Here is a 17,751-nt window from a genome sequence, read left to right as displayed (position 1 = left end):
ATTATTAAAATCTTGTATTTTATGTTGTTAGTTTGTTTTATGCCTTCATGTTACTCAAACTCGTTAAATACCCGTTAGAAACCCTTAAAATAATTTAAAATAGCTAAAAATCACTTTTTTTTTGAAACTACATGGACTAAAAGTGACGAAATGAAACTTGTTGACGAATACCCCAAGCCGCGCCATGTGGGGAACTACCCTAGGTAGGACGCGCGATGCAAGCATCATCATGGTCAGTTCAAAATTGTTTAAAATCTTCGTTTAATGCTAAATCGTGCTATTTTTTGTTCGAATCTCATGAATTAAGCTACAAGAAAACTCCCTTTGTCATTAGACATGTCCATATTCATTTCCTTGCTATCAAAAACGAATTTGGTATTTTATTTCATTTGATTTCGTCATTAAACGCTTATTCTATTGCATAATCGAGTTATTTGACTAAAATTAACGTTTTAGACTTTTACTATATAAACTAAACTATCAAAACCAAAAATTCTTCGGCAAAACTCAGCCTCCACCTCTAAAATATTCATGCATAGTATTCTCTTGGTGCTAGCTCGGTTTTTTCTTCAAGAACTTATTCCTGGTTTGACTTTGGTGCTTCAAAAGCTTTTGACTCGATTTTTCTCATCATTAGTGGTCTTATGTGATGTTGTGTGTTTTTGTTCATTAAACAAAATACCTTAATCAATTTCAATGATTGAGGGAGTTTCGTAGGTCAATTTGATCCCGACCCGTTTAGGGTTATAAAAGTCAATTCTTGTGTTTAATCGATTACTACTGCTTCCGGTCAAAATTAGCTTTCAGGCCAAAAGACTTTTATGTTTGTCTTGACATTTTGAGTGTACTGACCAGAACCAAATTCCAGATTCAAAGTTTGGGTTATGAGCAGTACCGGCTAGCTTAAACATTAAATATTAATATCTTGAGTTTTATACATCTGTTTGACTTGATTCCAACGGCTTTGTTCTCGTTTTTAATTATACTTTACTATCTCGAAGTTTCAGACTCATTCGTGTTGGATCAGTCAACACGTTAAAGACTCGAGACTCATTTTCTTCTTCTTTTATTATTATTTTCTCACCTATTAAGAAAGGTGAGTAGTCGCTCCTTATCTTTTACTGTTTTAAACCTTTTGTGGACCTTGTGAGTACCTAATAATATTTTTATATATCATAATACATCACTTGCAAATCATGAATATTGTGTGGTGGAATTAAATGAGTATATGCTACATGTTTATATGCTTAATTGTTTATTCATCGCATTTGGAGAGGTCCATCACAATCACATTAAAGTATGATCATACGCCGTCTTAGTAGCTATTTCCCCTGTTCGTGAGGCATGGTCAAACGACACTAATTATTTGCTTATAATTTAATTGTTGATACTCATGATATTGATTTGCAGTTTTTCTCATATATTATATTTATCAACAACTGTTGATTACTTGCTCAACTTTATGTTGACAAACATATTGTATTTTATAAGCATATTGTAGGATATCACATGAAGTGAAGTGAAGGATGAAGAATTTAGTTTTGCTTTTGGTTATTTAAAGGACCAGATCTTATTTATTTATTTTTGAGTTGTTTTGATTTGGTTATTTGTAATTTCTTTTGGATATTGTATACTTGATTTGAATTTAATAAAATAATTTAGATATATCATAAATATTGCATGATAGTGTCTTGTGAGCCGCGAGCAATCAGTTCGCGCCCCGGTATTTCCGCCTTAGGTTGGGGTGTGACACTAATCTCCACCACCACCAACTGACTCACCACCAATCGATTGCCACCACCATTTGAGCACCACAAATTGAATCCGACGGTGGTTTTATGGTTCCGACGACCTTAATAATTGAGACTTTTGCTAGAAAATGTTCATGAAGGTCTGATCTAAGGTTACAAAAAAGGTTTGGATATAAAATATTAAGTTTTGTGGCGAATAATGTGATTTTCTTAGCCAAATAAAGTTTTTCCAGCAACCTGCAACTAACGTCGTTAGAGCTCTGTTAGTCACGGACCGTTGTAAACAAATGCACCTTTAGTTGGGACCACCACCAGCTAAGAGTGAAGTTGGAACTATTTTTTGCCAATATGACATAGTTGAAATTATTTAAAATTAATTTTCCTATATTTTAGAACTTATAAGTATTATATATTTGAAATAGTTACGGCTAAATTATATATATACTATAAGGCAACATGTAAAGTTGTGAGCTTTGGATTTTGGCCAACAGAGTTTCACAACTTTACATGTTAGGCCCTTAAATTTTGATAAACAAATTTTGGTCTCTTTAGCTTTTAAAGTTTTGCCATTTTCCTACTTATATATTGATTTCTCAACTTTGATAAATAAACTTTGCTCTTCTTTGAACTTTTGCCATTAGCGAGAATAAATTTTAGTTTTCTTTTTAAACCAAAGTTTCACATTTACTAGATTTATGCCATTAATTTTCTAACGTGGATATTAGCTAGAATTGATTGAAACTTTAGCCGGCCTCTCAACTTGGGCAACATAAACTACTACAAAATGGTTATCCTTTCAACTTTGATTACAAAAATTTTACAATTTTTTAACATAATTTTTTGGAATTTCAAATTGGCCACAAAACTCTTAGAAACTTTTAAATTTTCAACTTTTGCGACAAAACTTTGACCGTGATAAACCGAACCGATACCTACCGAGTTGTTGTCGCGTCCTCATAGCAACGCGTGGTAGCTTTCGAGCATGTAATGCATTTAACGCGTTTTACCCTAACGCACGGGTAGAAATACTTGGAATTAAATAGTTATATTAAGTTGAACCAAATAGTTAAAAACTCTTTTGAGGTGTAGAACAGAAAGATAACATAACACGAATTCTTATTAAAATCGGTAACAACAAAAATAGTTTTTGTCTCTGGAAATCAATTGTTTCTTAAAAAAAATCATTGTTGTTGTTCATAGTAACATGATATCTTGACATACAACTCTTAAGTTTACAAGTACATAAATTGATTTTGCAATGGTACGGAGAACGATTTTTGAATTGAACCAAGATGCACATCCAACAGCTTGAGACGATTGGTTACCTTATAAAACAACTGACTATATTTTTGAGTTATTTAACCCGCATGTTTGATCTTGGGTTCGGGTTAAGAGTTTAAACGGGTCAGATAATTTCGGATCAGATTATTCTGGTCTTGGTTAATAAACACACCCCTAGGTTAAATGAAGTTTTTGTGGGCTGGAATTTGACTTGGACCTTGTCAAGTCAACTAACAATGATTTTTTTTTAGAAGTGGGTCTAATTTCAAACATTTGATCACAAGAGGTGTTGGGTATTATTTTTAATCACAAGAGGGGTTTTTAGGGTTGGTATTAGCGAATAAGAGAGCAATAAGAGAATGAAAAGCTTTATATCAGAGTTAGAGTTAATTGTCATTGATAGTGGCAATTAAGAGTTAATTGTCATTACTAGTGGTGAATAAGAGTTAATTGTCATTGCTAGTGACGAAAAAGAGTTAAATTGACATTGTTAGTGGCGAATAAGAGTTAAATTATAATTGTTAGTGGCGAATAAGTGGTTACAATTCTGATCTCTCTTACACCCCTATTATTCCCTTATCTACCAATACTAACCCCAAAAACCCCACTTATGATTACAAACAATATCCAACACCCTTTGTGATTATTTGTTTGAAATAAGCACCACTTTTAAAATAAATTCACTAACAATAACAAGTCCATAGCGAAGGAGCCCACGTCTATTTGCATTGTGGAATAAAGTAAAAAGAGGAAGGGCTTAGTCAATTCAGGTTGTAGCTCAGAAAATGAGAAAATATCAAATATGGGTCAAATAAAAAATAGCCTAATGTCATAACAAAAAGCCAATATAATTTAACGAAAAAGTCATTTAACGTAATTTTGGCTTATTTAAACCTCTAAATATGTCAATAGAAAGAAAAAGAAAAGTGTCTTACCCGATAATTTACTACACTTTATAAACTTGTGATCTAAAATGCATCTGCTTATGGAAAAAAATTAGAATAATGACGAGTTAACCTTTATATAAAGTTTTAATGCAAAAACTTCATATGTCACCTTAATTATATACTTTTTCGAAGGTGCATACATTCTATGTACAGGGACTTTAACATATGGAAAAATTAGATTGACTGAATTTTTCGTGGGTTTACATGCTTAGAGAATTAAATATGTCAAAATCAAGTTGAGTGATTTTTTCGTGAAAACTGGGAAATTATATATGTTTATTTGTTTGCTCTTTTTTTTTTTTTTTGCTAAATATTATTAAGCCTAAAAAATTTGTATTCAAAGAGTAACCAGACAGAAATTCTTGTAAAGAAACGAGATTAATACATTATAATGTAGTCATACTAGTTATATGTTATACATTAAAGTTCTACGAAACACAAAAGAAATGGGACAAAAGCTTGTCTTTTATGAACAATATCCTATTCGACTTAGGATGTAGAGTAAAAACACCAAATTGAAATACCTGAAGAAGATTACGAGTTCAGCGGGGAGGAGGTTGGGGTAACGGGAACATCCTCAGGAAATATCAACTTTGGATTATTGTCAAAACTGAAACATGAGAAGACTTTGCAGTCAATAAAAGGAATTAAGGGGTGATTGAATTTCAAACAGTGGTTATTTTGATCCTTCTAAAGAAGTTGTGTCTGGACTAGACTACCTATGTACCTTAAATGTGAGAACAGCGCAAAGGATCCATTGCGAGGAACATATCCGCTCAAACTGTTGTTTGTTAGATCACTGCAATTAAAGCAGCCATATATAAATTCATCTTAATTTGTTGCAATAGTTACATGAAAGAGTTAAGATTGGCAGGCCGGCTAGCCAACTTTGATACTTACATAACTTGTAGTGTGGCAATCGTAGTTAGCGAATATGGAATCGTTCCATTCAAAGCATTGTCGTTGAGACGTCTATTGTTGCACAAAAAGCAGTGAAAAAGAGACAGTTACTATAGACTAGTTTATGATCATCATATATAACAATCTCAAAACGGTGATTAAAATGAGAGTGAAATTAGCGCGCTTATCATACAAGAAGATAAGTTTCTGAAGGTTGCCCAAGGTCGTTGGAATGTAACCGTGTAGCCGATTCAAGTAAAGATCCAAGCTCAATAAGTTGGTTAGGTTCCCAATCTCGTTAGGAATTATTCCAGTGATGTTATTACCAAATATCTCCCTATGATCACACGTAAACATCTATTTACAAACATTTAAATGTGACAATTATGACGATTTTTATTTTTCATTTTAAATGGTTTAGGATATATTAAAGCGTTTATAAAATTATAGGTTGTCAACCATTTCTTTGACCAAATATTGGTGTCCCGCTTTTGTGGTAAGCGGGCTTCGGCAAAGATGGCTTATCAAACAAGCAGCTTCAAAATTTTGAATCTTCAATAATATTTGATTTAAATTCATTTCACATTTAATTATTTTTCTATAATAACTTGTAATATATAACTTTTAAAAAGATCTAAAAAATTTTAGGTTTTTTTTTGTTAGCATTCTGATATAAATATTATTTAGATTGATGTACTTTTGCAAGAGAAGAAGTACATTATTTAAAATAAATCGGTTTTCAATAAAACTTATATCAGGATGTAAAAGAATGTATTTAGATTTATTAAAAATAAATAAATATTGTTGGCCTAGGTGGATTAAACACACAAACAAACAAACGAACACAATATATTTGGGGTGACAACCCTTGACTCTTTTCATATAATCAAACGAACTTATCAAACGAACATCATTTCACGAACATACAAGGAGAAGAGACTTCTCTTGACTCTCTCTAATAAAACTATTAATCTAGACCCTATTTATAGACCTACTAAACTTGCTCTCCAAGCCAAACCTAACTTGGGAAATAAGGCAAACTTATTCTAGATTTCTAGAATAATCCATAATATTCTTACCATACTAAACAAATATTAATATCAAACTTAACAAAACAAACCCCGAACTTTAATCACTTAACAAATCAAGATTAATTCTTCATTCACCCCCTTAATCTTGAATCAATTATCTTCTTGTTTTTGTACCACCAGAGTCTTGAATTCCCAACAACACTCTCAGCTCTTCAATTTCAATCACGGGTTCATCTTTGCCCTTTCTTTTCAGTTGTTGTAACAAACCTGTTTAATAGGTTCTTCACGCTTATCGTTTAAACCATCCAAATTGATCTCACATACAACTGCATTCACCATGTTCTTCTTTCTCACTTTTCTTTTCTTTTTTTGCTCATCAACACTTACAGATGGGTTATTCATTCTTTCTTTATCAGATCCTGTTGGACTTTTCTTTCTGACTATTCTTCTTAACCTTTCATTCGCAACTAACTTTTCATCAACAAATGTTGTCTTGTTGACTTTCATGCATGCTTCTAAATCTGCAGACTTTTTAGCCGCATCATTCCTTTCATTCAATGTAGTATCTTTTCTCTCATCAACATGATCAGTAGCAGATTTCTTGCTTCCTTTCTACTCACTTAACTTGACAGTTTTCTCATCTTCAAGGTTGTTTGAGTCAGAAAAACATACCTTAAGATTCACTATCTTCTCTTCTTTTTCTGAAGAAATTCTTTCTTTTTTTTTTCATTCAATCTTTCCTTTTCTTTACTTTCTAAGACAGCTTGCAAAACTTTTTTTTATCTCTACAGCTTCCTGAGCATTTTTCTTACGTGCTTGTTCTTCTTGACCAATCACATCCAATTTTTCCTTCTCAACGATCTCATCCAATCTTTCTTTCTCAGCAGCTTCAGGATATCTTCTGGTAAGGTTTGACGTATGAACCCTAACGCTGTGTACATCTTCCTTTCATCTAAAGCTACACCGACTGTAGGCTCAATAACATCCCAAAAGTCATAGTCTTTCAAAAATCCCTCCATCTTGGTCGACCATACTTTGTAGTTCGATTTCGTCAATACTGGAAGTCCTCCAATAACCATCATGTCTTTCCTATCGTTACTTTCTTAGCTGGGTTTCTCTTTCAGATGGAATTGATTCCCGATCCCGAAACCAATCTCCAATAAATAACCTAACACCACTAACTTTCCTTTCATTTCTTCCTTTCTTTTTTCCTTTCTTGATTTCGAGCCACACAACTTAGACGTCTTTGTATACTAGCTTGTTTCAAATACTAAATGGATGAGGGGCTCTCAAACTTTATTTTTCATTCAATTGTAAATTCAAAGTTCACCTCCACTTTATTTTTCATTCAATTGTAAAATTCAAAGTTCACCTCCATTTTCATTTGAATCAAACTTAATATATTATCCAATACATAATTTATCACTACATTTCTAATACCAACTTGTTGGAATTATGGACCAATTCGGGTAAGTCAATACGGCCAACCGGGTTATGACCCGTAAGAGTTGCACCTTAGGTGATGAACAATAAACCCGCTTAACCGATAATGACGAATATATTTATTATTTATAATAGTTATAAATAGTATACTTTATTTACTATGTAAGCAAACTTGTTCAGGCTTTAAACGAGTTGAACTTTGGAGGCCCGGTTAGGTTTTAATAATTATATACTTATATATATAATAATAAAACCTAAACTAATCTCATAAAGAAGCAGAGACACAACCGTCACAAGCTCCAAAGAACGTGGAGCTTTTGTTCCATGCATTTGTTGGTGTTTCAAGTAAGAAAACAAACCAACCGCCACCTCGTTTAAAGGCCGATCATCACCACCGCAACACAGCCAGCCGCCGTTTCTCGCGCCGCTGTTTGCTGTTCTTGTTGCTTGCTGCTGCTGATCGGAAACCGCCGCTGCTATCGACAAAGGTTGTCGCCGCCCCTGTCCGGTTACTTGTTCGTCAACTAGTGTCGTTCGTTATCCCTCGATGTCTCGACCGGTTATTTATTAACCGAGGTAAACTTAAATATATCGTTAGTTTATAATTATATAATTATATATTTAGTGTTTTGACTCGTACTCGTATTGTATGTAACCGGATCATGTCGGGCTTAGTTTTCAGTGCTGATTAATTATACATATTCCGCTGCGTATAATTATTAAATAATAATATTAATTATTATTAACCACGTTTATTGAACCGGATTTAATAAAAAAAAATTAACTGATCATCACTGAAACCTAACAGTGGTATCAGAGCCTTGGTTACAACATAAGAGTCGAATCCGGTATTTTTACCGGTTCTACATCATAAACTTCAAGGTTGTTGACGTTTTTGATCTAGATAAAATATTAGGGCAATTTTAGTTTTGTCAAAATTTTATTTATTTTATTTGACCAAAATATTGCCCGACTTATTTTTTGTTGAATATGTAAATCTGGCCCGACCTTGTTTGTTTGGTTGAATGATTTTATTTTGGCCATATGGATGGTTCAAAAGTTGTATTTAGTTTTCGGTTTTATTTTATGGTTTTTGGGCACCTTAATGGTTCAAAATTGTAATAGATAGGGTTTAGTTTTTCATTACCTGTATTATTGTAATTTTGTAATGAAGAAGACCCGAAGGAAAACCGAGGACGAGCTCATGGAGTTCTTGAAGTCAGTGGGAGTTACCAAAGATGACGGGATGCACCAAGAGTCCGTCGTTGTGATTGTTTTGTGTTGTGACCCCCTTGACCCGGTTGATCTTGCTAATAGGCTCTAGCAAGATCAATCACTAATCTTGGCCATTTAAGATTTACATATTCTGTTTGATATTTTGATTGCTTGCTTGATTATAATAGGTTATAATACCACCAACCTAATACCAAACATATTAAAATAAATTAACCAATCATGTTTTGCAAAATTAACTAAATTTAATTATCTACAACTAATAACTTAATAGGTAAAACTATTAACTTAAAATTGGTTGGTATTATCGCGACGAACTTAGTTTTAATAGGTTATTTAAAACTAAGTGTCCTGAGAGATGAAAGGGTTCATCAAGTTGTCTCGATCAATAAAGTAAAACTGGACTTTTACTCTATTTGGTAATATTTAAAATTAATCCCAATTTAAATCAATAGTCTATGCCATCCTACTATAAGTCACACTTGAGGCATACTGCGAAATTTCAAGTGTTTGAAGCTACAACACCGCACTTGATTTCTATCCTATCCCCTCAAGGTGAAAGGGTTTCGTTGACACATCCTGCTCTTTCACAAGTGACTATACTAGGGCGACTATTACTTTACTCTCTTGTTACGTGCTATAGCTGTCTGGAGACTAAGGTGGGCATAGATGAGGCTAAACGTATCTACTTAGGCAAACGTTGTCTTAATAGGCCTCATAAACGAGAGTTGTGCTCTATTCACAATTGGCAATCGTTGTCTGTCTGCCTAACCACTTACTAATGTTGTGTGCTACAGCTGCCATTAGTAGCTGGAAGCCAGATTCTCAAGTTCCTATTTACTAATGTTATTGGGTCATTAATAATATGATTAAAACATCGAAAATACTAATAAAATTTACTTTTGCTTATTTAAACAGATGTCCACTGATAATAACTCCTCATTCGCCCTCAAGGCTATCCTTAAGAAAAAAAAGTTGAATGGCACCAACTTTCTTGAGTGGCACCGCAACTTGGGACTTGTTCTCAAGATGGCAAAGAAACACTATGTTCTCGATGGACCTGTTCCAACTGAGCCTGAAAACAATACTGCTGATGCCAAGAGGGTGACTCGGCTGAAGTCGCCTGTATCACGCTAGCCACCATGTCTTACGAGCTTGCAAAAGGCTTGGAAGATTTTGGTGCCTATGAGATGCTTGAGCAACTCAAGGGCATGTTCCAGAAACAAACCCGTAAAGAACGCTATGACACCATGAAGCAGCTTATCAGCTGCAGAATGGAATAGGGATCACCTGTTAGTGCGCATGTCGTCAAGATGAAAGGGTACATCGAACAACTAAGGAAACTTGATTATCCCCTGTCAGATGAAATGGTAGTGGATTTCATCCTGAACTCTCTTCCCAGCTCTTACGACCAGTTCGTAATGAATTTCAATATGAATGGCTGGGAAAAGACAGTGTCGGAGCTTCATGGAATGCTCAAGACGGCTGAGATGAATATTCCCGCTAAAAACAATCAAGTTCTTATACTTCGATCAGCTGGTGTCGTCAAGCCTAAACCCAAGAACCATGGTCATAACGGTAAAGGCAAGAAGAAGGTTACTGTTGCTTCCAGGTCTGCCACCAACACTAACAAAGGTGTTGCAAAGGTACCACCGCCGCCTCCTGAGGAGCGCCAGTGCTACAAGTGCAACAAAATGGGACACTGGAAACGTAACTGTCCCGACTACCTTGCTGAGCTGAAAAGGCAGAGGACCAATGGTGAAAGCTCCTCTAAAGGTATTTCTATTTACGTTATTGAATTTTTCATTGTCTCTAGCAACACATGGGTATTTGATATCGGATGTGGTTACCACATCATTAATGTCTTGCAGGAGCCTGAAAGCTGGAAGAAGCTGAAACAAGGAAGCATGGAACTCATCGTTGGTGATGGGAAGAGAGTCCTAGTTTTTGCAACTAGCACATATTGTTTTGCTTGTCCGTATGGCCTTGTAGTTACTTTGGATAACTGTTTGTTTGCACCTGGTTTGACCAGAAACATTATTTCAATTTCTTTATTATTTGAACAGGGATTTAAGTCGTTTTTAATAGTAATGTTATTTCTGCCTACTTGAATGATATTTTTTATTTTGAGGCTAAACCTCAAAATGGTAGTTATGAGGTTGATGTTCAAATAAACAATAATGTATATAATCTTTCTAAACGTATCAGCTCTAGCATCAATGATACATTTCTATGGCATAGCCGACTTGGCCACATAAGCAAGGCACGAGTCTAGAGACTCCAATCTGAAGGGATTCTTGAATCTATAGGACCGGACTCTTTTGATGATTGCGAATCTTGTTTAGCTGGAAAACTCGCCAAAGGCTCCTTCACTCATAAGAATGAACGAGCAAAAGATCTGCTGGGAATCATACATACTGATGTATGTGGTCCTTTCAGAACCATGTCTAGGAATATGAAAGATACTTCGTTTCTTTTATTGACGATTATAGTCGATATGCCTGTGTATCTCATGAAACACATGCATGAAACCTTTGAAAAGTTCAAAGAGTTTCAAAATGAAGTAGAAAACCAACTCAGTAAAACTATTAAAATGCTTCGATCAGATCGAGGCGAGGAGTATCTCAGCTCAAAAGTCATACATCATCTGAAAGAGCGTGGAATTGTTTCACAGCTCACTCCACCCGGCACACACCAACACAATGGCGTGAGCGAGAGGAGAAATCGAACCTTGCTAAACATGGTCCGATCGATGATGTGTAGAACTAATTTGCCTCACTCCTTTTGGAGTTTTGCCCTTTGTCAATCTAGCTCCAACTAAGAAGGTAAGCAAAACCCCATATGAGATATGGCATGGGCGAAAACCCAATTTGTCTTTCCTTAGAGTATGGGGATGTGCTGCTTATATCACTAGTGATTCTGACGATAAGCTCGATTCTCGCGGCGTAAAGGTTGTTTTTGTTGGATACTATAATCAAAGCGGATATTATTTCTTCCATCCTGATACAAATGTGATTTCTATCAGAAGGAAGGGCCACTTTCTCGAGAAGGAAATTCTCGATCGAGGAACTGAAGATAATATTGTCGATCTTGAAGAAATTCAAGAACTACAAACTACTGCTGAGGAAGTTGGAACGTATGATCAACAAGTTGTTGTTGCTGATACATCGGACATGAACACAAGCGTTCGTCGAAGTAATAGGACTCGCATACCAAACTCTAAATACCTATGACATCTAGATGATCCCAAGGTCCTCTTAGTAGCTGAGTCAAGCGACGAACCTACTAATTACAAATCTGCTATCTTAGATCCGGAATCTGAGAAATGGCAAGATGCCATGAACGCCGAGATGCAATATATGCGTGACAATCAAGTCTGGAACTTGGTTGAGCTACCCCCCGAGTGTCGGGCAGTAGGGAACAAGTGGATTTTCAAGAAGAAAACCGACATGCGTGGAAATGTGCAGACTTATAAAACACAGCTAGTCGCGAAAGGTTTTACTTAAACTCAGGGTATTGACTATGATGAAACCTTCTCGCCCGTTTCTATGACTAAGTCGATAAGGATATTACTTGCCATAGCCGCGTACTATGACTACAAGATATGGCAAATGGATGTCAAAACTGCTTTTCTTAATGGACATATTTCTGAAGATGTCTATATGGTTCAGCCTGAAGGTTTTGTCGATCCTAAATATCCTAACAGGGTGTGAAAACTGAATAAGTCCATTTATGGACTTAAACAGGCATCTCGCAGCTGGAATCTTCATTTTGATGAGAAAATCAAAGAGTTTGGTTTTATAAAAAATGAAGATGATATACTGATCTAAGTTTGTGTTTACAGAAAGGCTAGTGGGAGCACTATATTATTCCTCATCCTGTATGTGGATGATATACTGATCATTGGAAACAACATCCCTATGCTTAAGGAAGTTAAGAACTGGCTGGGCTCTTGTTTCGCAATGAAAGATCTTTGTGAAGTTGCTTATATTCTAGGAATTAAGATCTACCGAGATAGGTCTAAGCGGCTTCTAGGGCTGAGTCAAAGTACATACATAGACAAAGTAATGGCACTCTTCTCTATGGATAACTCCAAGAAAGGAGCTCTCCCCATGGCTAAAGGAACCGTGTTGAACAAATCGCAATCTCCGCCAACGGACATTAAAACTAAGCACATGCAAGCGATTCCATATGCTTCAGCGATTGGTTCTATCATGTATGCTATGTTATGTACTAGACCTGACGTCTCGTATACGCTGAGCATGACTAGTCGTTTTTAGCAGAACCCTGGCATTGCCCACTGGACTGTTGTAAAGAACATTCTGAGGTACCTGAAAAGGACGAAAGACATGTTCTTAGTGTTTGGAGGAGTGGAAGAAGAACTCACTATAAGGTGTTACACTAATGCTAGCTTCCAGACTAACCAAGATGATTCTCGCTCACAATCAGGATATGTATTCACTCTCAATGGAGGAGCTGTTTACTGGAAAAGCTCCAAGCAGAGTATGGTGGCGGATTCTACCACCGAATCAGAATACATAGTTGCATAAGATGCTGCTATAAAGGCTGCTTGGATGAAGAAGTTCATCGCTGATCTCGATGTGGTTTCACGTATTCATAAACCAATCGAGGTGTTCTGTGATAACACAGGTGCTATTGCTTAGGCCAAAAAGCCCAGGTCTCATCACAGAGCCAAGCATATTCTAAGGAAGTTCCATCTCATTCGGGAAATAATGGAACGAGGAGACATCATAATAAGCAAAGTAGACACAGATCAAAACCTAGCTGACCCGTTCACTAAACCGATGACTCAGGACAAGCATGATCATCACAGAGATGCTATCAGTCTTAGATTAGCTAGTAGTTTGTTTTGATTTAATATTTGGATGTGTGAACATTTAAACAGTTATACTCTTGAGTTCTTTTTTGATTTAATGGTTAAATGCAAATGTTGAATAATATAACTGTGTTCGATTTTAATACGTTTAATCCATGAATATTGTATTCTAAATTATCCGTAGTCGGTCAGACTCGTGGGAACGACTCTGAATTAAGACTATTCTGACTTTGGACTCAAGGAGTTGACTTCCAAACTCACAGACCACATTATGAATGACGTTGGATGTAACTCGCATACAATCATGTTCATGGATCTTAGTCATAAGATGTTTTGATACTGTTATACTCATTTAGTATCCTCAGACCTGAGATACATATTAGAACGTTCATTTACTAAAGGTTATTCTTTGATTAGTGTCGACCGCTGTCGCGTAACTGCCAGCCAAAAAGGCATTGGTTGGGAATGATCTAAAGTTTAGTGGGAGTTGTATGTAATCAAGATGGGATTCTGTACTCTTACATGATTGTAACAGTTAGACATCTTGGCGCCATCGTTGATTCAAACTGGTGAAGTGTGACGCCTCACCCAAACTAACTGTGTGTTTGATTGGAACACTTTGATTCTAGATCGAGAACTATAATGATTGAACGCCATATGAGATTGAACTTGATCCATGTCTCATTGTTCAATTGATGTCTTATACAGAAAGGATAGATGACAACGATTACCATAAATTCGTTATTTTGCAATAGTGTATTCCAAGATTATTTTGGTTAATGAATTTAAAATGTTTTAACCTGTTGGGGGCAGCTATGTGTAGCTAGAGCACCGCTGGCTGTCAGTATTGAGTAACTTAAGCAGAAACCGTCCAAGTGGGAGACTGTTGGAATTATGGACCGGTTCGGGTAACTCAATACGGCTAACCGGGTTATGACCCGTAAAAGTTACACCTTAGGTGATGAACAATAAACCCGCTTAACTAGCATAACTGGTAATGACGAATATATTTATTATTTATAATAGTTATAAATAGTATAGTTTATTTACTATGTAAGTAAACTTATTCAGGCTTTAAACAAGTTGGACTTTGGAGGCCCGGTTAGGTTTTAATAATTATATACTTATATATATAATAATAAAACCTAAACTAATCTCATAAAGAAGCAGAGACACAGCCGTCACAAGCTCCAAAGAACGTGGAGCTTTTGTTCCATGCATTTGTTGGTGTTTCAAGTAAGAAAACAAACCAACCGCCACCTTGTTTAAAGGCCAATCATCACCACCGCAACACAGCCACCGCCACCTTTCTCGCGCTGATGTTTGCTGTTCTTATTGCTTGCTGCTGCTGATCGGAAACCACACTGCTACCGACAAAGGTTGTCGCCGCCACTGTCCGGTTACTTGTTCGTCAACTAGCGTCGTTTGTTATCCCTCGGTGTCTCGACCGGTTATTTATTAACCAAGGTAAACTTAAATATATCGTTAGTTTATAATTATATATTTAGTGTTTTGACTCGTACTCGTATTGTATGTAACCGGATCCTGTCGGGCTTAGTTTTCAGTGCTGATGAATTATACATATTCCGCTGCGTAAAATTATTAAATAATAAGATTAATTATTATTAACCACGTTTATTGAACCGGATTTAATAAACAAAAATTAACTGATCACCACTGAAACCCAACACAACTAACTCGACTCAACCGAACTTAATCAACTGAATAATTAATTTACCTTGTCACAAAGAAACATCTGGTGGCTTCGATTACTTCTTTCGACTTACGAATAATTTATCTTCTAACATGTCTTATCTTCGTCTCTTAACCTTTGCTTCTTCTAAGCTTTGATACGAGCTTACGCTCTGATACCAATTGTTGGCCCAGGCGGATCAAACAATCAGATCAAACACACAAACAAACAAACGAACAAACGAACACAAGATATTTGGGGTGACAACCCTCGACTCTTTTCATATAATCAAACGAACTAATCAAACGAACATCACTTCACGAACATACAAGGAGAAGAGACTTCTCTTGACTCTCTCTAATAAAACTAATAATCTAGACCCTATTTATAGACGTACTAAACTTGCTCTACAAGCCAAACCTAACTTGAGAAACAAGGCAAACTTATTCTAGATTTCTAGAATAATCCATAATATTCTTACCATACTAAACAAATATTAATATCAAACTTAACAAAACAAACCCCAAACTTTAATCACTTAACAAATCAAGATTAATTCTTCAAATATTACATCTTATTACAGAGAAGTTAGAATCATATGAAAAATATGAAAAATGATTATTGAATAAATATTTAAAACTGAAATGGTTCAAAAACCTTTTCTATTGGTTGATTTATGTTATGTTGTTATCTTAAATTAAAAATTATAAAAAATTAATGGGTTAAAGCCCAAAGTGTACTTTTTATGGGTAAACCCTAAAAACTCATTTTATTCAACAAATTAGATTATTGTTAAATTTATAATCATATTTGACACAAAAACTAGTTATATAAACAAAAACTACTTACAAGAACTGCAGATTAGCAAGTTGGCCAAGCTGCGGTACCAGTTCACCGCTCAAGTTTGCGTTTCCAAGATCACTGCATTTAACGAATCCCACACCATAGAAGTCCTTGTAATAATACACAATGGAGAAGGTAGCATTATTTCAAAATTTCTCTAATGGTGAAGAAGCTTACATTCGAGTAACACTGTTTTCGTCGTTGCAGGTAACATGATACCAACTGCATGGGTTGACCAGAGTTGGATCCCAACTTTGCATAACATTGTCAGGATCCTTTAATTGGTTCTTTAAGGCATACAATGCATCACCTGTCTTACACAACAACTACGTTACTAGCTTATCTTAATTTTGTTAGGTTAACCAAGTTTATGGGGCGACAGCCACAAAAATAATCAAATTTTGGGTTGCAATAGACTAATATATTCTCACCCATTTAAAAAACAAGTCATATTAGGTTGACCTCTGGTTATCTTGTTTAGTTATGGGTCTACCTGGGAACATGCTTAGTTAAATAGGTCGACACTAACCCATTAATTTTGAATCGTTAAACCCATTTTTTACAACTCAATTAACACCTTTGAAAACTAAATTATCATCCGCCAGCCCGTTGGACAAGTTTAGACAAATAAGTAAAATGGGTTGTGTTTGGATTACACAGTTTTAAGTGTGTGCATGTTATTTTTACAAGAATAAAATTGTGGGTTCGTGTTCAGGTTGAACAATTCAACCCGACACCATTATTGACATCCTAAGTTTTACTACAAAATTTGCATCAAGAAAGCACGTACCTTCAGAATTCCCGTAAACACTCGACGTTTTATATAATACTAAAATAGATGAGAGGAGAGCCAAAGAAGAACACAAAGAAGGGATCGTCATCCGATCGATTTCCCACAAATGACCAGAACCCGAAATACCAACTCAATTGCTGCTTTAAAAACAGCTCAAACGGACTAAACATATTTATAGCATCCACAAATAACATTCATATATATTACTGTACTAGTTTAAAGAAGTGTACAAGTGGGAAATTAGCTAGTAATTGTTGTGGGGTGTGCGTATTAATCAATTAGACAAAATAAAAAAGTTGAATGGACTCTTATTGTCTTGTTATCATCTTATTTATAAACGACAAGTGGTGGTAGGAAAAGTAAGAGTGAGACAAGAGTAGGAACCGGTGAGGCGAATTTAAGAGAAAATCAGGGAGGGGAACTTTTCTTTTAGGTTATTTATAGCAAGCATGTGATAGCTATAAAAATACACAACTTAAGCATGGTGTGTATACATTAATTCGAGTATCTGCTTACGACTTAACACAAAGCAGTCATAAGGTACGCGAAATTTCATCACATATAATTATTATATACTCACGTGTCTTTTATCCTATCAGACGTCTTTGATCATAGCCAAATACATATGGATAAGTGTCACCTGTTAAGTGTGCGGCGTTTTTTACTTTAATTTATACATGTTGTGTGAGAACTATGTGCCAATTTAATTAGACATAGTGTTTTATACATGGGTGCTAGTTTACGTAAGGTGTATTAGCTTTGGTCATGGTTTATTACTACGTGAGTGTTTGTACGCTCAAAATCTATTTTTAACCTTTTTACACTTGCCCCCATGACAAGTGTTGCGCCCTGGTTGCTTCCTACCTTTTCTAAGCTAGGTATCATTTTTAACCTAACTCCATCCATCGGGCATGCACACACGCATGTGTGATGTTAATGTATTAATATATATAGATTTCTATTGTTTCACGCAGCTGATTATATATTGTACTTTCCACA

General features: G+C 35.5%; 1 protein-coding gene across 1 annotated transcript; it reads right to left on the bottom strand.

Annotated features, from left to right (window-relative positions):
• Positions 1 to 4,474: 4,474 nt before the first annotated feature.
• On the bottom strand, positions 4,475 to 16,840 carry LOC143542505 (uncharacterized). Its single transcript, XM_077035076.1, has 7 exons — positions 16,750 to 16,840; positions 16,137 to 16,269; positions 15,966 to 16,037; positions 5,073 to 5,216; positions 4,880 to 4,951; positions 4,707 to 4,778; positions 4,475 to 4,589 (listed from the first exon to the last, which is right to left on the bottom strand). Exons 1-7 carry the CDS (start codon positions 16,838 to 16,840, stop codon positions 4,514 to 4,516), a joined length of 660 nt encoding a protein of 219 aa, XP_076891191.1. The 3' UTR covers positions 4,475 to 4,513.
• Between the last annotated feature and the right edge of the window lie 911 nt (positions 16,841 to 17,751).

The sequence above is a fragment of the Bidens hawaiensis genome, unplaced genomic scaffold (assembly GCF_021521415.1).
Source record: "Bidens hawaiensis isolate Kalapana, Puna unplaced genomic scaffold, B.hawaiensis_p1.1 tig00012889_1, whole genome shotgun sequence".
Classification (NCBI taxonomy): domain Eukaryota; kingdom Viridiplantae; phylum Streptophyta; class Magnoliopsida; order Asterales; family Asteraceae; genus Bidens; species Bidens hawaiensis.
The sequence above is the reverse complement of the archived record's forward strand: the minus strand, read 5'-3'. Positions and strand labels throughout refer to the sequence as shown.